The sequence below is a fragment of the Salvia hispanica genome, chromosome 6 (assembly GCF_029641045.1).
Source record: "Salvia hispanica isolate PSC_SH4W2 chromosome 6, Shi_PSC_v1, whole genome shotgun sequence".
In the NCBI taxonomy this organism is placed as follows: domain Eukaryota; kingdom Viridiplantae; phylum Streptophyta; class Magnoliopsida; order Lamiales; family Lamiaceae; genus Salvia; species Salvia hispanica.
In genome coordinates, this window is record NC_142697.1 from 10565485 (window position 1) to 10588774 (window position 23290).

Consider the following 23290-nt stretch of genomic DNA (forward strand, 5'->3'; position numbering starts at 1 on the left):
AAGCTCATATTTTTTGCAATATACACAAAGGGAAAATTCAATTAATGGTTAATCTACAATTAGAATTGAAGAGATACTTGTTCAACACAAACAAGAAACCTGAATATCATTGAAACAAGAGACTAAAATACCTTTGTCGATGTCGCCAAAAATGACTGCGAGAAGTCAAACGGGAGTTCCGTCTCCTGCACCACCGTGTCAGATTCGTTACAAGGAGGAATCATCTCTAGCACCACCATGTGGGAATCGTAAACAGAAGAACCATCTCCGGCATTACCGAGGTCGAGCCTTCGAACAACAGAATGTTAGAGTTTGTATACTAGAAATCACCTTTCGAGTGATTGAATACAGTTAAAACTCTAATTCTATTTTTCAAAGGAATAAACAGATTATTTTTGTCATAATGTTGTTATGTTTTACATTTAATGGATGTTTACTACATGTTTAAATGTATAAGTAACTTAACAAAGTCTAAGTCTTTGTTTTAGTAGACCAGTTGTGGGCGTCGTTCACTTTAAGGTAACACAGTCAGTTCTAAACAAAGAAAAAGAAGAATTTCACAACCTAGATAGGCTTAGACTACCTATCGTGAAAGGTTGCTATGTCAGTCTGATTATTTCTAAGCCTTACTGAAATAAGATGACGTTGGTGTGGTATAGCACTGAATTGGATCTAACAGCGAGACGCTATCTACTGAAAGACGAGGTCTTGTAAATTATTGTTTCTTAATCAATGTACGTTAGCATTAAGCATACGGTATTGATTATGCATTACTTTGACTTACCAAATGGTGCGGGTTTTTCGCAACCCAATAAGCCTGGTATATTGGGTAGTGGTGATTGATATCTAGCGGTGCTAGGATTGCTATTATGTTGAATCGTGCGCGAGGTGAGTCTCGTTTGATAACTTTCTCAAGAGGAGCTTGAAATAAGGTTTTATTATTCGGAACCTAGCTAGTTGGAGTTTGATTACTCCATGAATAATTACTCCATGAATAATAAATAAGATTTTCTTGCTGAATCCACTCTTGGAATTAATAAGATATTAATTAATTAAGTTCATAGCAGACAATAATTAATTGATTATGGATGTTTCTATCTTAAGCGCGGGAAATAAATATCAAGCAATGGAAACCCGGAGTACTTATAATTTCATATTTGGATGGAGAGTGCAATATTACTTCTGTAGTGGTTGCTCATAATATTCCAATTTTAAGCTTATATTAAATTGGGTTTAATTTAATTAGTAAAAAGCTAATTGGAGGAGCTCATATCCAAAACCTTCCATAGATCCATAGAGCCCAATATGTGACTTAATATTAATAGGAGAATAAAGGAGGCAGAAAATAGACTTATTTTTCTTCATAATTTTCGTCCCTCTCTCTTCTAGTAGAGGAACGATTTTTCCTCTCCTCCGTGGGGAAGGTTTTCCGTCTTCTTTATTTAAGTCCTAGTATACTGGTGAGATCAGCCACCCTGATATCAGTTTACAGTCCGGGAACCAGACAGAAGATCTGTGGTTTAGTACTAAAAATCTTCACGTGGAGAAGGTGCTAGCTAACTTCGATTCTTTGGAGAATCATCAAGGTAAAATAGCTAAACCGTAGAAAAGCATGTTTTAGGTTTTAATTAATTTAAAGCATGATTTATTTGAGTCATGAGCATGATAAATGTGATAATTGCGCGAATATATTGTCTAAATAATCTGCTAAATAGATCAGGATTATTATGTAATCGATTTATGTGACGCTTCCGCTGCCAACCCCTTCACAGAACGGTCTCCACCGTACCAGAGTCCTCGAACGGAATTAGAGTCAACGACACTACCGTTTTCGATTCCTTCACTGAAACAACCAGATCGGGCCCTGAACTTTCAAAATCTTAAATGGGGGCGACAAGAACTCTTCTGAACAAAGAGTGATTCACGTTACGCCGGAGTGGAGGGTTGCGGCTGCGGTAACGCCAGGGTGAGTATTTGGCACGATGGTGTTCATTTCAGTTTCCATTGACAGAAAAGATGGAGGGAGATGAGAAGGGGAGAGATTGAAGAACTAGGGTTTTGATTTGATTTGGGGTGGTTGCTCAATTGTTTTAGGAGGGTTTTGATTTAGTTTGAATTTCGCATGGTGCTCGATTGTTTTAGCTTTTAGGAGGGACTTTCAATTTAAGTTGATTAAAATAAAAAGGAAAATAAATTCTTTATCTATTTATTAACAATCCCACTTAGTACACTAAACATTCTTTTCTTATTCTCCGTGCCAGAAATAAGTGCCCCTACTACGATGGAATTGAGAGAGTATTTCGCAATGGAATAGAAGAAGACACAATCTCCCGAAGGAATTCCTATCCATACAGATGTTGACTAAGCAGTCGATCTGTTTATATGTTGGACTTGTGGTGGAATCCGATCTATAAGAAAGTAATGCCTAATCAAGTGTCGCCTACGACGTCTACGCATACATCTACCGTGCCTCAAATAAAAATACAAGATTATGGTAGTTTGCATATGGAAAAGATTCATTATGACTTCTAACATATGGTAAATGGTTGTAAAGGTAGACAACGGAGGTGCCATGAATGATAAACATATACAATCGATGCGTGATATTTTCAGCATTAAAAAAATAAAATAAAATTCATTGTTTGAAAAACATTAGAACTGAATATGTAGCTCTTCAAGCTATCAGTATCTACATAATTGTATTGTTCTAGAAGTCAGATACAGAAAGTTCAACAAAATAATTACTTCTAAGATAGCGAGGTAAAAAGGTGTGACAGAGGCTAAGTAGTGTTCTAACCAGCTTCAAACACATCCACATGATAATAACGCAATATCATCACAGATTAAGAAATAAATTGGGTACCTACCCCAACACCTAACGAATCCCCCAAATATCCCAAAGTTATTTTGAGACTGCAGACTTAATTACTTCGATTAAGATTGGGAATGATGTTCAATCATCACATCAGAATTTAGCATTTACAAAACGTTTATAAGGATCATGCTAATATTATACACTCATAAAAATTTATAGGATCAATCATTAACACCAACAAGTGGCATCAGTTCAGAGCAGATCTCAATAGCACAATCAGATAAACACGTCTACCATATCAGATCCAAACTATACGAATTTCAACATTTATCTATTCAATGCCAAAAATTCTGAATACTGAAATCACATAGCAAGACAAACTAAACAACTCGAAGGAGTATCTTTGAGTTCATTATCAAACCCACACCTCAATACTTCATTTTATTCAAGAATAATCAGACAATTCATCCACATGAAAACATAGAAAAATGGTAAATTTCAGAAATCATAGCAATATTCAAAGCTATGGTATGAAGCATTTTATGTGTACTGGAATGAGACCCGATCAGCTCCATAGTTGTTGTTTTATGCTCTATATTGAAGGAGTATTTTGAGTTTGTTATTACCCCCACCCCTAACTAACTAATCCCCATATCATTAAAGCGAATGTGCTTGAAAAAAATTGAATTCATTCTCGTTTAACAATCTATCAATTGGTTTGAGGTCAGTAGCCTAATAGAAATGGGTACGTAAAAGTCGAATTTGAACTGCCGGAGAGCAGCAAACCAATCAACCGACGCCCGATGAAAAGTATAACAAATTAACCAATTGACAAAATAAAAGTTTGTCGTTGATTATGCCTAGCCAAGTGGGCCACAGTTCTTGCCAACGCTATGGCTTCATCCTTGCACCGCTGAATTTTAGACGGTGGATTGTAGATCTTGGAAAGCTACTGCACTAGGGTTTCATTGCCTGAGCTGAAATTGGCTAGAAAATGCAGAGGAGAAGGCTTCAAAATCTCAAAATTGAAGATGTGCAAGAGGCAAAAGGGAATTAGTTGTATAATCGGACACACAAATCGAGACCAAATAACTCAAATGGAGGGTGTTCAGGTAGATTCGAATTGGATAAAATAAAATGAATCAGTGTGAATCTCAGTTATAAAACACGGGCTCCACAAAGCTACTATTTGACAACCAAACACCTAGTAGGTTTCACATGAATACCAAACTTTACCTAGTTGAAACTAAGTACCCAAATGACTCCCAAATATTTAACGGTTGTCCATATAAAATAAATTTTCACTAAAAATATTTTATCTAGATTGAAAAAACATAGTAATACTTATATTTTAGATATTTTTAAATTCACGAAAAATATCAAAAATTTAATCAAAATTAATGATTGTAAAGACCTCCTAAGGCCATTAGCAATGGGTGGCCGATGGGAGGGCCTTCCCCATCGGCCACCACCGGCCCCTCATTGTGGAGGAGGGGCCGATGCACGCCCCATCCCACCTCCCCCCATATGGCCGATGGATCGGCCATGGCCGATGAGAAGGGCCTTCCGATCGGCCCTCCATTGTGGAGGAAGGGCCGTCGGTCGGCCCTTGCTTTAATTTTTTTTTTTTTTTTTTTTGATTTTTTTATTTGTTTCTATATATATCTCCATTTCCCATCACTTTCACACCATTCCTCCACTTTCCAACACTTTGACTACTTTCTTTTCACTCTACACCTCCTCTCTCTACAAAATGGATTCCGGCAACTCTCCTCACATGTCCGGCGACGGAAGCCAATACACGGGCGGAACCCAAATTCCACCCGTATCCCAAACTCCACCCACTTTGCAAAACACCTACTTCAACCAAGTTCCCGGAGGCAACATATTCGGTGGAGGATTCACTCCTTTTCTTTCCGGGAACCAACCCGCGGCCTTCCCTCAAATCTCCGGGAGCACTTTTGTCGGTGCCGGTCGGCCAATTACCCCGCAGGCATTCCACTGGAGCATCGGAAGAGGAATCGACCCGAATTATGGGGACGCGTTGTACCGGCCAGAGATGCTGAGTTCTACACCCGACACTCACGGATCTACAACTGTTCCAGTCACAAATCTGAGCTTCAGTACGGAAGAGTATGAAGTCGAGGAGATGCACCCATCACCTCCAAAAGAGACGGAGAAGGAGAAGGAGAAGGGGAAGGGGAAGGGGAAGGGGAAGGCGAAGGGGACGGCCGCGGACCCGGAGGCGCCTTCGGCGCCTACTCCGAAGGGTAGAAGGCCGCGATCAAATTATACGCCAGCTGAGACGCTTGCTCTGGCAAGGGTTTGGATCGATATCGGCGAGGATGCGGTTGTGTCGAACAACCAGCGGAAGCTTGGCTTCTGGACCCGTATTGCGCAACGATACAATGAGGAGGGAGTGAAGCCTCACGGGGCACCGTCTCACAAGGCGCCGGAGCTTCGCAAGCACTTCGAGCGTGTCATGTTCCAAATTGGCAAGTTTCATGGCCTATACGAGAACAATTGCAGAATGATGTCGAGCGGTATGAGCTACGACGACGTGCGGGATTTATCGCTCCACCAATTCACCTTGACCGTCAGCACCGCCGGGTTCCAACACTGGGACGTCTACATTAAACTGAAGGATCATGAAAAATTTCGGGCGGGAATGGAGGCGGCATTGGCGACGGGCTCGGGGAGAACAAAGCTCGTTCAATCGGGGAGTTTTAGCGGCAGCGGTCCGACCCCAACCGACTTATCCGAGTCAGTTGAGGTTGTTCAGCCCACTCCTCGGCGCCCAATGGGAGTGAAGGCGGCGAAGGCAGCAGCGAAGGCGAAGGGGAAGGGGAAGTCTCAGGGGAGTGCCTCTCAGTCGACCGGTGGGGACGCGGAGGGTGAAATACGGATTGCCGGATACGCTCAGCTGCATAAGTTCTACAAGCTGTATCGAGAAGAACCGGATGATCGTGTGAAGATGGACATCTGGAAAACTATCAATCGGATGAAGAAACAGTTGGGTCTGCATTCCGACGACGAAGCCGACGCCGACCCCTAGGCTTGAATTTATTGTTCTTCCTTTGTGTGTTTTTTTTTCTTTCCAATGTAGGTTTTTTTTTAATCTCGTTGTATTCTATTTTTCAATCTTGCAATACAACGACGATTTGCGTATTAAAATTTTTTTGCATTTAAAATTATTTAATTTGACAACATAATTAAGACATAAAAGTGCTTCAAAATTAAAACAAAATAAATAATGATGTGGAAATGAAGTGGAAATGGGAAGGCCCTATGGAAGGGCCCTTCCATTGTGGGGAGATAGACCCTCTTAAGAATTGATGATGTAGAAATAATAAAAAAACAAGGGCCCTCCGGGAGGGCCCTTCCATTGCTATTGGCCTAAAACCCAAGAAATATTAGGAGTATCACATAACTGAAATAAAACCCTACCCGAATCCCAATGGCCAATCCATAATTATCGACAAAACGGGCCGAATAGAGTCATAGACCTTTTTCAACATACACAATCTCAGTCGGAAAGGAATCAATGGCGCGGAAAGAGGCGGTGGCGACTGCCGACGGCGGACCGCCGGAGGTAACTCTGGATACATCGATGGGTCCCTTCACTGTTGAAATGTACTACCACCATGCGCCTAGGACCTGCGAGAATTTCATAAAGCTCGCTCGTAAAGGCTACTACAACAACGTCAAATTCCACAGAATCATCAAGGTTCGTCGTCTCTAACATTCATTTTCTTTCTCGCGCTAGTAAAGCCTTTGTCGATTCTGTGATTATTTTTATATTTAGTTGTTTCGGAGTCGGTTTTGTGCTTTTCTGTATTCGAATTCGAATTCGAATTTTAATTTGTATTTTGTGATGTTTGAAGGATTTCATTGTGCAAGGAGGTGATCCTACCGGAACTGGAAGGGGTGGCGAGTCCATCTATGGGTTTGTGCTTCTCATCTGCTTTTACCTCTCTTTTCTAATTGCTTGTGCGTATTTCTTAGGGATTTGTTTTTCTCTCGGTGTATATTTTAGATGTTATTTTCATTTCCGCTATAAATTTCACGTATAAGTGTTTTAAGGTATTTAGTGTGGATACTGATTGGGGCTTACTCATTTTTTGACTTGGATTTTGGATCGGTTAGGTTTATCATTGGTTTCATCTTGTTTCTTTATGTTGTTTTTATCTAGCTAGTCATTTTTTTATGCTCAATGAAGGTGTTATATGATAGGGTTTCTCGATTTCGTATTGGGATTTATCTTATGGTTTGTATTCACTTACACCTGAATTTGTCCAAAAAAATATTTTGTTTTTGAGTACAAATTGCTTACCTGTTACATACATCCACCTACCTGCCCAGTTTTGGATGAGTTTGTCAGAAAGTTTTGGTTTAATACTTCAGTGTGTTTTACTTTTACAGCAAGCACTTTGATGACGAGATACATAGGGAGTTGAAGCATACAGGTGCTGGTATCTTATCCATGGCAAATGCTGGTCCAAATACTAATGGAAGCCAGTTTTTTATAACTTTGGCTCCGGCTCCTTCTCTGGATGGTAATAGTTTTAGTCTTGAAAGTTTGAATATGAAGAAAATTATATACTAACAGCATTTCTTTTCCAACCTTGATGCCATTAAACTCGAGAATTGACATTTGATATTTTGAATTTTGATGCTTCTTGTTCGGAACCAGCGTGTTGAACTGTTGATATCTGAAACTAGGATATGCACTCTAATGAGATTATCTGGATCCATTTATTGTAGGTTGATGATTTTTATATTTTCAATTTTAAAGTTGAATTTGTATTATGATGATATGTAAGGAGCAGATCCAGAAGGGGCAAAAATATATAAAGAAATTTAAGAGTTTGAGGTGGGGCTTATTTGAAGGAAATTGGAGAACAAAATGATATAAATAAAATATGTTGAGGGGGGTGTGGGCATTTGCTCCTTATACTCCTCAAGTGGCTCCGCCCTTGGACCAGAGTGATCAAGAGATAAACTTTGGCATTCTATTGTTATTCATCTACTGTTTCTGCCTAGGTGTTTGATCTGCACCATCTTGAATTGGCTGCAACTCTTAATTACTACTTCAAAACTTTAGCATGATTTATTACATGTTTTGACATGTGTTTCACAAATTTGTCTCTACAGGAAAGCATACGATATTTGGTAGAGTATGCAGGGGAATGGAAATAATCAAGAGGCTTGGCAGCGTTCAGACTGATAACACCGATCGGTAACACTGAGTTCTTATTCTTTATTCTGTGTATTAAACTATATTGAGTGAAACAGCAGCATACATGAATGAAATTTCAGTAGGTTGGCATTGGCCTGGCAGTAGAATAAGACATTTTACAACCGACCAGAAAATTATCTTATTCATTCATAGAACAATGAAGCTGTAGTCTCATCTTTATTTAGATGTTAGGGATGTCCCTTTCCCCAAATGTTGCTCTATCTCCATTCAATGGGCTAGATTTTGTGTAATCCATTCAGTGTCTGCATCATAGCAATGTTATAGTTCTATCTTCATTTATTGGGCTAGATTTTGCGTAAACTATTTAGTTTCTTCATGATAGTGTTGTTACAATTCACAAGGCATTCACCACTTATTATTTTAACCTTTGATTTTCATCATCTGCATGTGGGAGAATGAATCTGATGTGGTTCTTGGTTAGTGCAGGCCTATTCATGATGTAAAGATACTTCGCGCGAATGTTAAGGAATGAATAGCTCTTTATTGAATCAAGTGTCAAATGATGTGCTGCTCCAGTTTTACATGACTAGTTAACTGTTGATGTCCAGATAAGTTTCACGAGGGACTTACTTTTCAAGCCTTGAGTTTCCCAGTCTGGCCTCTGATTGGTGTGTTAATACTTGATAACACATTGGGAAAACACTCGTGTGGTTGAGATTTGAGATCCTATTTATTAACTAGAGAAATCCGCATCGTGCAGCTGCTGATGCGTCTACTGCCAATTTTCTGATAGAACAAACATTTACTCATTTACTGTATGCTTTGAGGTGGGATCAGTGGGAATGGAATCGATGTCTCTTATCTTATAAGTACTCTAATTTGCTTCCTTGTCATGCATGGTTAATTCCCATATCATAGGCTACATTTGCTATGTAGACTGTGCAGTAGTAACATAATAGTTGACGAAAATCTAAGATATGATATTGGTATAATGGTTAATTTATCATGCTTTGCTAGCAGTATTTAGGCTGCACTTTTCCTCTGTGCTTTGCCTAACTATTGAAATTCACCAAAAAATATAAAAATTGCAAACGCTTCAATATCGGTCAAGGAGAATGACGGAAAACTAGGAATCTGGACTTAATTTCTTTCTCTCTTTAAGTGAATTTCAAATGGAGTCTTCCTTTTCATTTGTCTTGTCAATATTCGTCGAATTTGCATTTGATTATTTTTGCTAAGGGAGTCGTATTTTATTCACATTTTATTATGAAATTGTAATCCATCCGCGGTGCAAAAGTACACACTCTTTCCTTTTTAGTTCGTCTCACAAGAATATAACTTTTTAAATTTGGAAACTTTTTTTTCTCTAATGAGGTGTGACTTATTCTTCACTAATAATTCTTTAATAATTTTTTTTTTACTTTTTTTTTACTTTATTAATTGTACATTAAAACTCGTGCACAACAAAAAGTGCATATTCTTGTTGGACGGAGGGAGTATATAATTGAGGGAACTGCATGAATAGTCTCTGATATTTCAATCATTAACATGGATAGTCCCTAGAAATTTTTTAATCTTTTTTAGATAAATTTACAATATAAGTTTTAAGTATCATATCAAGCAGCTAAACATGAGAAAAATGAAACGCCTCTATTAAGACAGGACGAAGAGTACTTGGACGGAAAGTCCAAAAATGACTTCCATGCCTTGGAGGGCATTTTGGATCAAAGAAATGTCAAAAATACTAAAAAGGCTATAAAAATTCTCTAGAAACTATCCATGTTCATGACTGGAAACATTAGAGATTATTTATGTAGTTCCCTTGTGACAATTAATAGCGACGGAAGGAGTAAAAGTAAAAGAGAATAATTAATAAAGAATACCTGGTAATAGAAAATCAAGTTATATATATGACACTTGTCAAATAGTCATTAGTATCTGATATACTCCCCCTGTTCCATTAAAAATGCAACGTTTTCCTTTTTGGGTTGTCCCACTAAAAATGAAACGTTTCCTAAAATGAAAATATCATTCTTTCTATTTTTTCTTTCTCTTACTTTACTCTCTCTTCATTAACTCACAAAACATCACTTGCATAAAATCCTGTGCCGGAAACTAAATGTTTCATATTTATTGGGACGGAGAAGTATTTCGAAGTGAATTTTTAGCTCAAAGCTGAAGTGGAAATCCGAAAATGATGAATTGAGTGCATCCAATCCCATCAGATAATATTGAAATTTCTCCCAAACGCGCCCCTGGTTGCGTAACTTATCGCAGCAGTCACCACGCTCGAGGCGTACCCGATCTCCACAACCTTTTCAGTCGCCGCCGACAATAAGCTTCTCTCACGCGGCGTAGGTTAACCTCAGATTGGCTTCTACCTGAACACGAAGATGATAAACACGGTAACTCCGAAACGCCCCGGCACCATCCTCTCTCTTGATCGATATCTAAATCGGCGAATTGTCAAATTATGCTATGATAATTAGTTCATCTCTCCCTTTCGATTTGCAATTTTGGTGAAATTGAGATTAATGCGTGCAGCAGGAAAGTGGATCGGGGCCGTTGGTGCAAAGCCCTCGATCCCCACCGTCACAGTCGCAGTATATAACCGTATCCGTGCTCGATCCAGCTAAGATGGGAAATGGAGTTCAAGCTTACATCTCCTACAAAGTTATCACCAGGGTAATACTTAATTGATTCTGTACATGTGTGCATAAATCAACATTTTACAAATTAGCTTATTTGGGTTTCCATTTGTATGTGCCCATGGTAATCAGTTGACCTAGCGTGTGGTTGGAAGTAGAAGGTTTACATATCCCGATAGTTAGCGTTTAATGACAGTGCGAACGTAGGCTGAGCGAGACCCTACTAGAGTCATTATATCGGTGGTTCGGATGACATTGGCACAATATGAGGGCTTGTGTCATATTTTTCATCTAATTCATCAAGTTGACTTACTAATAGTGTTCGTTTAGACTATAAATTTAGTTTGGTGGAAATATGTTAAAAAAACGAGAGTTCCACACTCTGGGTTTTTTGAATTCTACCATGCTATCTTCACATTGTTAACTTCAAACTTCTGGTTCCTTGCACCTCTGTTGATGTATATAGTGGCCTTTTTGCCTTTTATCTAGCTTTGATGTTATTGTAACAATTTATGACTCACGATTCTAACCTGGATTAATGTGATAATAAACTTCAACATTTGTCCACAGACCAACTTCCCTGAATATGATGGCCCTGAAAAAATTGTTATCCGAAGGTACAGTGACTTTGTTTGGCTAAGAGATCGCCTTTTTGAAAAGTACAAGGGTGTCTTCATCCCTCCTGTTCCCGAGAAGAGCACTGTAGGTAATAAGCTGAATATGTGGTTTTCCTTTCCTTATCAGTAAATGTAGATATTTACCATCTTTTCTTCGAACTATGTGACATATCATGAAGTTGATATGTGGACTTTATACATCTTCACAAAATATGAACTATTGATGAGCATAACATTGGGTTTTGGCACACAGAGAAGTTCAGATTCAGTGCTGAGTTCATTGAGATGAGGCGTAAAGCTTTGGATGTGTTTGTCAACCGTGTAGCTTCGCATCAGGAGCTTCAACACAGTGAGGATTTAAGAATCTTTTTGACAGTTGATGAGCAGGTAATTATATAAATTGAGCATTTGAACTTATGGTTGCTTTCTGTGGACGGAAAATCATGCATTACATAGAACTCCATGAGAAGAGCATGTGCAAGATATAGATGGTCTGTACAATAGGGAAGTAAAATGTGGCAAACTTCACGAAGCTTCATGTCGATGAAGTTGCAGGAGTAGTTTGAGGATTTTTTTAAAGTAATCAGATCATGGATGGGATTTGACCACCCTTATCTATAATTATCGAGCACGATGCATGATGCTTGCGTGCTTCACAACAAATAGGTTGCATGATTCCGCCTTCACTCCTCTATCGATTGGTGGGGTAAATGTGAATTGATAGAGGAGTGAAGGAAAAATCCTCCAACTGCTCGACAGACTATGCTCTGCAAATGTTCGACATATTGCATAAAGAATGTAAAATAATAATATGAAAGAAATAACAAGAACTTTGAAATATGTTGTGAACAGAAAGGCTATGGTCTTGCCATTACAACATTAACCAAAACATATTTCTCATTTCTAACCTACTGGAGAATTCGTAAGAATTGAAACTAGACTCCTAAACCAAAAACTTTGGAAATAAACAAGACTCTCACCCGTGATTTGATTACTTAATGAAAATCCTCAAGACATTGCTCCAACTTGATCGACATGAAGCTCCGTGAAGTATGACAAGTTCCGCATTCCACTTGTATGTACCATCCACATACGTTCGATATCGCATTCATTTTCAAATTCAACTTAACTTCTTCCAATTTTTCGCCATAGTAATTAGATTCGAAGACCCATGTATACTTGAGGAAGCAATTTGACTATACTTTACATATTAAAAAAAATTGGGATAGTTTTAGAGTATCTATTTCTGTGCAGGAAAGAGTTCAAAATTGACTATATATATGTTTCCTAGTTTTTTACTTATTGATTTGCTCATCAAATTCTATCTGTTTCAGCTACTTGCTATAAACCTTTTAGAAGTATAAATCAGTCGAAAGGAAATAACTGGTCATTTTAAAAAACTATTATGTACAAGTCAATTCATAGAAAGAATCAAAAGAATTTCAAAAGAATCCCTAGAAAAAATAATCTCGAATAACTTCTGGGCTGTGGCTCGTGAGATCTCCACTTACATCGTTCGTTGCAGTTTTAAGAAATATTTTTTCTGTGATCTCCAGACAATGGAAAGAGCAAGATCCCAGGAAACTGGTATTTTCAAGAAAAAGCCAGCAGATTTGATGCAGATTTTCAAGGTATCACATTTATGTTGGATTAGTAATTATCGAGCTACTAACCTGCACAGAATGCTGGTTTGAGTTTTATTAATCATATTGCCTGCACCAGATATTGTTACATTATGTTTTGGTTGCGACTGAAAGAGTACACTAGCTACTTTGAGCCATTCATTATGTGCTTGTCTAGATGATCTTACTAAATGCCTGTTGGATATCATGTCTATTGGGCAATGGGTGAAGCATTTCATATATGAGAACATTAGTCTTTTCATACTGGCAGGATGTACAGTCCAAAGTGAGTGATGTTGTTCTCGGAAAAGAGAAACCGGTTGAAGAATCAAGCCCTGAATACGAGAAGCTTAAGAATTATGTTTTTCAGCTCGAAGATCACCTAGCTGAAGCGCAGAAGCATGCTTACCGTCTTGTGAAGAGACACAGGGGTATGCAAGTATAAAAACCTTTTATTTTGTTTGCACAATTGCACTTTATGGATATTATGGATTCTTCTTTTTCTTTTTCAATACTAGGTGGCTACTTTTTAGAAATGACTAATTCTCTAGCATAACTATTTTTTTGATTGCTATTTTAATGCCTATTCCACCTGCCTTTGTCTTCTCTCTTTCCCTGTTCTTCTGAGACGTATTTCTCTCTATGATGGTCAATCCCTTTGCATTACTACAGAGTTAGGACAATCTTTATCAGACTTTGGTAAGGCAGTGAAGCTACTAGGTGAGTGTGAAGGAAATGCTCTTGGCAAGGCTTTTTCTGAACTGGGTGCGAAATCAGAGATTTTGTCAGTTCATCTGCAGAAAGAGGTATGATTTGTAATAGTAATTGTTCTTAAAATAAAATATTGTTTAACTTCTCATTTCCTGATTTAGGCTCAGAACCTCCTGATGAATTTTGAAGAACCTTTGAAAGATTATGTGCGTTCAGTGCAGTCTATTAAGGTAAAGTCCATGCTTTCTATTTGCAGATTCTAGCAATACTCTTAAAACCGGCCTTTATATTCTAAGTATTTGAAATCTCTATGTATGTATTTGTAAGCACACAAAAAATCAACAACATATTCGAGGATAAAATTTGTTGAGCTATGGAGACTGAAAGTTCTGTGTTGACAATTCCCTAACTTTTTCTTAAAGAATTGATTGTACTTTATGTTGATTTTGGGACAGGCAACAATAGCAGAAAGAGCAAATGCATTCAGGCAACATTGTGAACTGGCTGAAGCAATTAAGTTTAAGGAAATAGATATGTATGGTCCCTTAACTCCAAACTAACTCTTTGCATTTCTTTTATGGATCTTGTGATTATACAATTTATACCAACATTAGGCTTGCTGATAGATTTGCTTCTTATATGAAGAGAGGTCGGTCGTTTTGACAATTCCCTAATTCCTTTCACTTGATTCCTCCCTCCCAAACTCTATCTTCTGATAGTGTCAATAAGATTGTTTATCTGGAAACAGAATCAGGAAAGTTTATGAGTTGCCCAACTGTTTACCGCTCTAAGAAAAGGGCCTTACTTTTCAATATTTGTGGTTTTAAACACTCAATAATTAGTTGGCAGCTTAACTTGGCATACTCATATGCAGGAACAAACTCAGGTTAACCCGTTCAGACAAACTGTACGATGCGGAGCATGAATACGAGGAGGTATTCACTGATGTCATGACATTGTTCTCGTGCAACCTGTTGGATAATTCAGTTTCTGTTTGATAATTGGTTTTCTGTTGCAGCTAAAAGCTGAGGGTGCAGAAGCCTGGAGAAGGTTCGAGAAAATTGTGAAGCTAATGAATGAAGAAATCGTTCGATTCCAAGAACAAAAGACAGTAGATTTAGGTGTGGCTTTCCATGAATTTGCCCTGGGTCAGGCACAGCTGGCCAACAGTATTGCCAGTGCTTGGCGCAGTCTTCTTCCAAAGCTTGAAGCTTGCTCCTCGTAGTGAAATGAAGAATCAGTAGAGAGATATACTCTCATCTGAGGAGGATGCATGGGTGAGTCATTCCCGGTTGTTACTGTACAGACCCATAGCCATTTTCGTCTCGACCCTATTGTTTAGTCGAACTTCTCTTCTTGGTTATAATCTCTAATCATGTTAAGAATTTTAACTGAATTACTGTAATTTCCATTACTTGATGATCTGTCTTTTTACAGCGACCACTCACGTTTCTCCCAAGACTGGAATGAGGATCTCACGATGACGAATAAAGAGGATATGCGTGTTATAAATAATCCAATTTATTGCATTATTCCTATTTCATACCACACTCATTTTCTTGAAATACTGTACCCCAATTAAAGATGTACAAACAAGACAAGTTAGACAGGGATTAAAAAGATGATAATAATATACATCTTTCGCACTACTGTTTGTTTGTACCAACAATTATAAAAAGAAACTATATTCTGAAATTGTTTTTAAAAGGGGTATGATTACAAAAAAGAAAAAAACTGGACCAATTCATTTCAAACACAGACTGACCCCACGGTTGAACTTGAATGTGAAATTCCTATCCAGATATCATATCTCCTTGGCCCCTTTCAGCACCACATAATAACATGAACAACACACACACATTACACACTCACTACACGCAGCAACTAGTAAACAAAGAAGCCATGGCAATTAGACACATTGTTAACATAGCTCATGCATCCCATCTCAAATCTTCACCGTCGCTCCTTGTTAAGCCGAAGCCGTCCACATTCATCGCCTCTACTAGCATCGTTCAGTTTCTTAATCTAGCCGAATTTTCAAGGAAACATAATCTAGCTGCAGTGTCCAAGGCCTCCCCAGCAGATGCCATTTCACCCCTAGACGACGACGAGGGAGTTTCTCTAGGGACTATGAAACTTCCCCCTGACACCGATGTGGCTAGATTCGAGACATTGTTGTTTCAGGTAATGCAGGTCCCAAAATGCCCTTTTACTTCGACGCATAATCTTGTTTTTGTGCATGGCAAAAAAAACAATAGGTTTGAGAAGTATTGGTTACTAGGATATGTTTTGTACTTAGTAGTTGGTATTAGTACTGAAGTGCCGGGTTGAATGACAAATGTTTACCTGACCTCCAAACATTGTAAATTAAGAGAGATCATAGTATTCATCGACAAACACTTTTGTAGTATACAATAAGTTAATAGCAATGTGGAATTGAGACAAGAGTTCATGTCTGATGATTGTTCTTGTTGGTTTGATTAGCTTGTTTGTATTCCTTGTTTAGTCTCGATGATTTTTTGGAAGCAAAGGATAAAACAAATGCAATAATGATTGAACAAGGATTTTGGATTATATTTTGACGAACTGCTGGAGAAATATCCATTTCTGTTTCCATATCCTTGTCCAAACCACTCATTAGAATCTCTAATATTTTTAACAGTGGGGAAACAGTCTATGCCAAGGTGCTAATTTACCGCTGCCATTGCCACTCAAGGTTGGTGACCGATAGTTGTGAACTTCGTGTTGAGGAGATTCACATTAATAGTTACTTTATTTTGGTAGCTGGTGACAATTACTATTTATGGATGGATACGAGCAGGTTGACAAAATCCCCGGTGGAGCTAGGCTTGGCTTCATTACTATTGGAGATGCGGAGACGGAGGTCCTTGTGTACATAGATTGTTTGGTATTTCCCGGAACTGATAGCTCTGCTCCAGTCTTCAGAGCCATACGAAACGGGCCCAAGAAAGATCAACCGCCTCCTGGAGAGCCACGGATCATGAGAAGCCTGTTGGAGGCCTTGAAGAAGTGTGTTGATATAGCAAGACTCTAACACATTTACAAAACCAGTTGTCAAATTTTGTTCTTACATCTCTCCTGTTGTTAAATTCTCTATGTTTAATTCTACTACATACTAACATTGTTTATAAATTTAAAATATTGCAATGTTACTATTTATGATCAGTTTGTGAGTGGATTAATTAAGTCCATTTTGTGGATTTTCACAACTCTTGCAATGTTACTGATTTCATCTGTCAAATAAGGAAAATCATTTTCCTGGAGCATATAACTATGACTGACAGCTAAGTAATTTTGTCATCTATCAAATGCTAATGTAAAATAAAATTCACTATTTCTCAGGCTAACTAAAGTCATCTTTGTCCGTATCTAAGTCACTAGAATTCATTAATAATATGTAAACACTCACGCGCACGCACATTGCCATATATATATATTTGCACAGTGTGTAAACTTGCAATAAAATTTGTCTTGACTAATGGAGAAGCTTCATACATATGATTTCTGTGGTGGTGATGGTTATGATGCTGTAGTTGTTGGCTCCGGATATGGAGGTTCCGTTGCTGCTTGTAGGCTGTCCATGGCAGGTTTTAACGTGTGTTTGTTCGAGAAAGGTCGTAAATGGGAAGCTAAGGATTTTCCATCAGACAGTTTCAAGATTTTTTCTACTGTTAGATTGGAAAACAAGAACATGGGAATCAACATCGGCCCTAAAGATGCGCTGTTTCAGGTTCGTTTCATCTGAAACATCGAGGATTTCTTCAGATATTCTTTCTGGTGCATGGCATTTTTGGATCAGCAAAGTTGAGCTGCAAGTTCAGTGCTAATTCACACACTTAGATTACATTTTTATATAAAAAAAATAGAAGATATTTCTCATTTCTTTTTCCTGATATTTTGCAATAGTAAGCATGCAGCTAATTTTCATTCCTACTATTTTAGCAAAGATAGTTGAAAGTATATAACTTCTTTATATAACAAATTCTAATCAATGTTGGCTTCGGCTATAGATACATATACAAGACGATTCTCTTGCAGCGACGGCCTGTGGCTTAGGTGGAGGCTCACTTGTAAATGCAGGAGTTATACTACCTACAACAGTTCGTGCACGACGTGATCCTAGATGGCCTGAGCCCTGGGAAAAAGACTGGGACAGAAACGAGGCCTTAGTATCGGAGATGCTAAATGTACAGAGTGTTCCAACGGTGTTCCAGAATTCCAACATCATGCAACAAGTGGTCGACAATGAGTATGATCAGAGCATCCACGAGCAAATAAAACTGAGCATAAACTTCGATGTGGAAGATTCTAGAAAGTTCCAGCAACCAGTAAATTGTCTAGCATGTGGAAACTGCCTTGCTGGATGTCCTTACAATGCTAAAAACTCTACTGATAAAACTTATTTGGTCTCAGCCATTGAAGTGTGTTTCTCATCGTATCGAGTTGTTTTTTCAACAAATATTGTAATATCTCTCATCATTTTGTCTGAACTATTTTCACAGGCAGGATGCGCCATAAAAACAGAAAGTGAGGTTCAGTATGTGGTGAGAAACGACGATTACATCTATAGAGAAAAAGGAGGCTTTAAAGCTAGAAGCAAACGACGATGGCTTGTATTTCTCAATGAATTTGACTATGTGGCATCTGACATAGTTATACTTTCAGGTATGCTCATCAAAAGAGGATAGTAGTTTTATTTTTGCTTAAAAAAATGGAATATAGTTTAGGTCGTTCGTTGTTGCAGCTGGAGTAATTGGTACAACAAAAATACTTTTCCAGTCGCGTTTGAGAGGATTGTCAACGTCAGAGAAGCTTGGCTCGGGATTGAGCTGCAATGGGAGTAATGTGGCCTACTTGGCTGGAAGCTCAGCTCCTTTAAACGCTTATGGACTAAACGAAACACAGTTTTCTGGTCTACCTTTTCAAGAGAGACCTGGACCTTCCATTTCTTCATCGTATACTTCATCGTTGGGGTTCACCATTCAGGTATACTAATGTGCAATCACTTCTCAAGCAGATTTCTTGTGCAGCATAATGCTTCAGTTGTTTCTGTTTTTCTGCAGAGTGCTGTTATTCCCACTGCATATCCGCGTTCCCTATTCAAAGGAATCACAACTTACAAATGGCAATCTAGCAACTGTTTCTTACACGTCGTGATAGATGTTTTAATGCGAGCTGTAGGCTTGAAACGCGGCCAAGATATGGTTCTGAATGTAATGGGATATGATGACAGCAGTGGACAGCTCACTTTTGATAAAGATGCAAATAAGATCGAATTTTGCCCTCCGTGTGATCCTCTGCTTCCGCACAAGATTGAAGCTTTCCAAAAACTTGCAAAGAAGCTTGGAGGAACTCTGTTCGTGTCACGGTACAGGAGCACTTCCGTGCATCTATTAGGAGGTTGTATTGCAGCATCCGACGCTTCATCTGGTGTCTGCAATCCGGATGGTCAAGTTTTTGATGGCTCGTCTCTAAAAGGGGTGCACGCTGGACTTTATGTATGTGACGCCTCCATAATACCTTGTTCGGTTGGGATCAATCCGTGTCTCACTATTGCTGCTGCAGCCGAGCATGTGAGTAGGAAGCTAGTCCAGAATGGCGCAAAGAAGTATATTCAAGATTTTGGGGAACGAGTGCTCAACTCAAAAATTAAGATGGAGACGAGCTGTGACGACTCAGAAGTTGTGGCAAAAGAAACAATGCGAGGGCAAGTTAGTGGAATGCCATGCACAGCTTATCTGAAGCTGAGGTTCAAACGTGCACGAGCTGGGAAGTGTTGTTCCCTTCTGCAAGGCGTAGTAGGAGGCCACATCATATGCAAGAGTGTAGAAATGGAGAAGATGCATATCATTCATGGAGAAGTTGAATTGTGCAAAACAAATAGCAGAACACCTTATACACAGTATATGCATTATCATCTCCTCCTTGCAGCTTCATCTGGTTCAAGGTTTGATTGGTTTCATCTTCACAATTCTTCGGTTTTTTATCCTTGAATGCGAACATATTGATAAAAAAGAAGGGCGTCCCGTGCAGATATGTTCTTGAAGGGAGAAAGGTAATGAACCCTTACCTACTAGCGTTATACGCATGGAGAGAGTCGACCACATTGGATGTTAAACTCAGTGATCAAACGGGAGATAAGATGACGAATCTAAAAGGGAAGCTTCACATTTCTGCGCTAGAGCTTCTGAAATGCATGTGCTCTCTTGAGGGCAGAAGCAGGATTGAGTTCTTGTCTCTTTTAACGCTATCCCTCATTAGGACTTACATACTTCAAGTACCGCGAACAAGCCACGAGAGCTTCAACGCCTCGGATTTCACTCAAAGACCCTATCCTAGTAGCAAGATTCATGAAATCAAGACAGGTGAACACATCCACATTTAACAACTGATTATGACCTTTTTTGTTTTGTTTTATTTTCATATACTTTGCATTACATTTGCAGAAGATGACTTCATAATCAGCTGTGAGCAATGGCGAAGCCACCAATCACGACGCTCAACGAAACATTATTATCCCCTCCTGCTACTCAATGGCTACTCAACTGAATGCTTTTCCCTACCAACTGAGCCAAATGATCTTGTAAGAACTTTTCTACAAGAGGGGCACGATGTACTGCTACTACGAACGAGGTTGCACCCCTTGAACGCCTCAGACGACTTCTCTATTGAAGATATTGGCAAAATAGACATTCCAGCTGGTAAATTCATATGTGCAATTTTCAACCATCACTCTTCCTAGCTATAGCTCAACATATAGTCTTTCTGTGCAGCAATGCTAAAGATCGTCGAGTTGTATGGGGAATCCATAAAAGTACACGTCGTTGCACATTGCGTGGGAGGCTTATCCATCCACATATCTATAATGGGAGGCCATGTTTCAGCCAAGCACATTGCCTCCCTGTCTTGTACAAACTCTTCAATGTTCTTCAAGCTCACTGCGTCCGCATCCATCAAAATGCGGCTGCCCCTTATTCCAGTAAGCCTCTTTTCTCAACATCTACGCCCTCTAGAAAAAGGTCGTCTTATTAGAAACCCCAATTATGACATCCCTTATCTCCTACTTTACGCCTCGAAACGTACCGTTCTTATAGAGATAAATGCGTTTTCACATAGATAAGAGAAAGTCGGAAATATATTTTCTCTCATATCGATACATAATCAAATCTTTTGAAAAAAAAAAAATCATATCGAATTCGAAGTGCCATTCTATTATTACTTAATATTCATCTGGCGAAGGCATAGTTTTCTTTTTTCTCTCAAATAAAAAAACTTCATTAAGACATAAAAACGTGCAGATCTCGATGAGGATAATGGGGAAGAACAAGACACTGCATCTCTTACAAACATCAACCACGAACATCAGACATCGCCTCCTGAAATCTGTAGCGCGCCTAATCCCGCGCCAGGAAAGATGCACGTGTGATGAATGTGAGGTCTTCTCAGGCATATTTGGCAACACATTCTGGCACGAGAACGTCAGCCATGCGACACATCAATGGATGAACAAGGAGAATCAGACAAAGCTTCCAATGGCAGGATTCTCCCACCTGAGAAAGATCTGCAATGCCGGCTTCATAGTAGATAGCAGCGGAAGCAACACGTATCTCATCCACCCCGAGAGGATGGCGCTGCCAACGCTCTACATATCAGGCGAAAGAGTGATCCTCGTCACTCCAGAAACTTCTTTTCTTGCTAATAAATACATGAAGCTGCATCAGTCTGGTTATAGGCATGAGAGGGTGGTGGTCGATGGCTTCGGCCACTCTGACATTTTGATCGGAGAGGAATCGCATGAAAAAGTATTTCCACACATTCAGAGGCATATCGAGTTGGCCGAAGACGAGCAAGATTCATTGAGGAAGAGGCACAGAAATAACGAGGCCGTAGCATGGAGTGATGATCCGTATAAAGATGGTGCAGGATTTGGGAGCTGCATCATCATACTATTGCTTGTGCTTCTCTTCATAGCAGGATTTTATTGGTGTTAAGTTGCAAATCTGATATAGTCCAACTTGGTAGATTTGAGAGATTAGGAGATTTAGCTGCCAAATCCGGAGCCTTATACAATTACAATTACGGAAGAAGAGATTGGGCCACTAATTCAAGAACCACGCAGATCATACCGAAACCGACGTTGGCCAGCATGTTTTAGGGATGAGGATTGATTTTTTTGTTATTACGCAACATTTCCATTTATAGCTTTCTAGCACGTAATAAGAACGTGAATAGAGGATTGATCCTCCCATTACGAAACACTCCCTTCGTCCCCTAATATGTGTCTCACTTTAACTTGACACGAATTTTAAGAAATGTAAAGGAAAGTATGTTGGAAAACTTTGTGGAATGTGTGTCTGATAGGACGAGAGGTCCTATTGAGAAATTGAGCACTCGTCGTACGTGAAATGTGAAGAACGGCCCTAGCAGGTTAGGGTTTGAGAAGAAATAATAATTTTAGTACTTTAATTCTCAAGACTCGCTCTATGAGAATTCTTAATTATAGAATTTTCCTTGCTGAATTCGACAATTTAACTCGGGAAAGAATCAAGAAGACTGAGAAGATTTGACTCAATCTATTCCACTCCCTCCATCCCTTATAATTTGTCACCATTTGACCCGTCACGGGTTTTAAGAAATGTAATAGAAAGGGGGTTGAAAAAGTTATTAGTGTGTGGATACTACTTTTATATATATTAGTTTTATAATAAAATCTGAGTAGAATTGAGTAGTGGTGTGGGGTCTATTACCAAAAATAGTAAAAGTGAAATGTGACAAATTTTTAGGGACTGACGAAAATGGAAATAAGTGATAAATTTTCAGGGACGATAAAGTAATATTTTAATAGTTAAACAATTAAGGAAAATAATAAACAATACTCCCTCTGTCCCACAAAATAAGAACTTTGGGGATGGCACGGGTTTAATTGGTAAAGTAAGAGAGATGCCAAAGAAAAAATGATTGGAGTATTAATAGTGGAGAATGGTACCCACCTCATAAGAGTGAAAAAGTTACTAGAAATGGAAGATGACTATTCCCGTGGGATGTTCCAAAATGGAAAAAGAAGATTATTTTTATGGGGCAGATGAAGTATGTAATTAGAGAAAACAACTAATGATATCAATGCAAGATGAAGTCCATGTATCTCGCGGGCATGGTCGTGCATCTCTATGGCCGGTCCTTCTTGGGAAACTGACTATTTGCCGTCGTGCTGATCACCGATTAGGCTATCGTATCGACGTTTAGAGAAGGGGCCGCACACACGGCATGCAGCTGCATGCTGTCGTTGGTTCGTGTGTAGTTGAGCCCATATCGATTCCCCTCCATACAGTTGTTTTGTCTTCAAAGTGGAGATGGGGAAAATGTTGTTGGAGTAATGCCTTGGACTCCCACATTGGTTCAGCTATTGTATCCGAAGCCCGTTTGATGAGCCACTGTTCCTGTGGGCCTTGATCGACGAGGACCGTACGTGCTTTTGCATCGCTTATCCGAACATCAAATGGATGGCTCAGATAAAAAGTGTCGGGCAGATCCACCGACGTAGAAATGGACGGTACATACTTCTTGAGGAGGGAAACTTGGAAGACGTTGTGGATCTTGCTATCCGTGGGAAGTTGCATACACTATGCCATCTTCCCTATCCTTTCGATGATCTCATA

General features: G+C 39.1%; 4 protein-coding genes across 6 annotated transcripts; all 4 read left to right on the forward strand.

Moving 5' to 3' along the window:
• Positions 1-6259: 6259 nt before the first annotated feature.
• On the forward strand, positions 6260-8884 carry LOC125204048 (Cyclophilin-like peptidyl-prolyl cis-trans isomerase family protein). The gene is made up of 5 exons (XM_048102588.2): positions 6260-6542; positions 6700-6761; positions 7238-7371; positions 7970-8054; positions 8502-8884. Exons 1-5 carry the CDS (start codon positions 6360-6362, stop codon positions 8545-8547), a joined length of 510 nt encoding a protein of 169 aa, XP_047958545.1. The 5' UTR covers positions 6260-6359; the 3' UTR covers positions 8548-8884.
• Positions 8885-10207: 1323 nt separating this feature from the next.
• SNX1 (sorting nexin 1) lies at positions 10208-15262 on the forward strand. Of its 3 annotated transcripts, XR_007173877.2 has the most exons (12): positions 10209-10420; positions 10560-10700; positions 11234-11369; positions 11534-11667; positions 12837-12911; positions 13174-13333; positions 13575-13708; positions 13775-13843; positions 14069-14148; positions 14488-14548; positions 14632-14890; positions 15051-15262. XR_007173877.2 is itself a non-coding variant. In XM_089061083.1 (11 exons), exons 1-11 carry the CDS (start codon positions 10409-10411, stop codon positions 14836-14838), a joined length of 1206 nt encoding a protein of 401 aa, XP_088917209.1. In that variant the 5' UTR covers positions 10208-10408; the 3' UTR covers positions 14839-15032. The 3 variants fall into 3 exon arrangements, 2 of the variants coding, with proteins under 2 accessions (XP_088917209.1, XP_047961230.1); XM_089061083.1 differs by lacking the exon at positions 15051-15262 and having other exon boundaries at positions 10208-10420; positions 10563-10700; positions 14632-15032; XM_048105273.2 differs by lacking the exon at positions 15051-15262 and having other exon boundaries at positions 14632-15032.
• Positions 15263-15442: 180 nt separating this feature from the next.
• Positions 15443-16799, forward strand: LOC125206016 (uncharacterized). Its single transcript, XM_048105274.2, has 3 exons — positions 15443-15797; positions 16276-16329; positions 16435-16799. The coding sequence occupies exons 1-3, from the start codon at positions 15456-15458 to the stop codon at positions 16666-16668; spliced, it is 630 nt and encodes a 209-aa protein (XP_047961231.1). The 5' UTR covers positions 15443-15455; the 3' UTR covers positions 16669-16799.
• An 82-nt stretch (positions 16800-16881) lies between these two features.
• Positions 16882-21954, forward strand: LOC125206194 (uncharacterized). Its single transcript, XM_048105482.2, has 9 exons — positions 16882-17364; positions 17645-18055; positions 18137-18299; positions 18379-18620; positions 18698-19581; positions 19668-19999; positions 20081-20335; positions 20408-20613; positions 20933-21954. The coding sequence occupies exons 1-9, from the start codon at positions 17113-17115 to the stop codon at positions 21623-21625; spliced, it is 3438 nt and encodes a 1145-aa protein (XP_047961439.1). The 5' UTR covers positions 16882-17112; the 3' UTR covers positions 21626-21954.
• The last annotated feature ends 1336 nt before the right edge of the window (positions 21955-23290 follow it).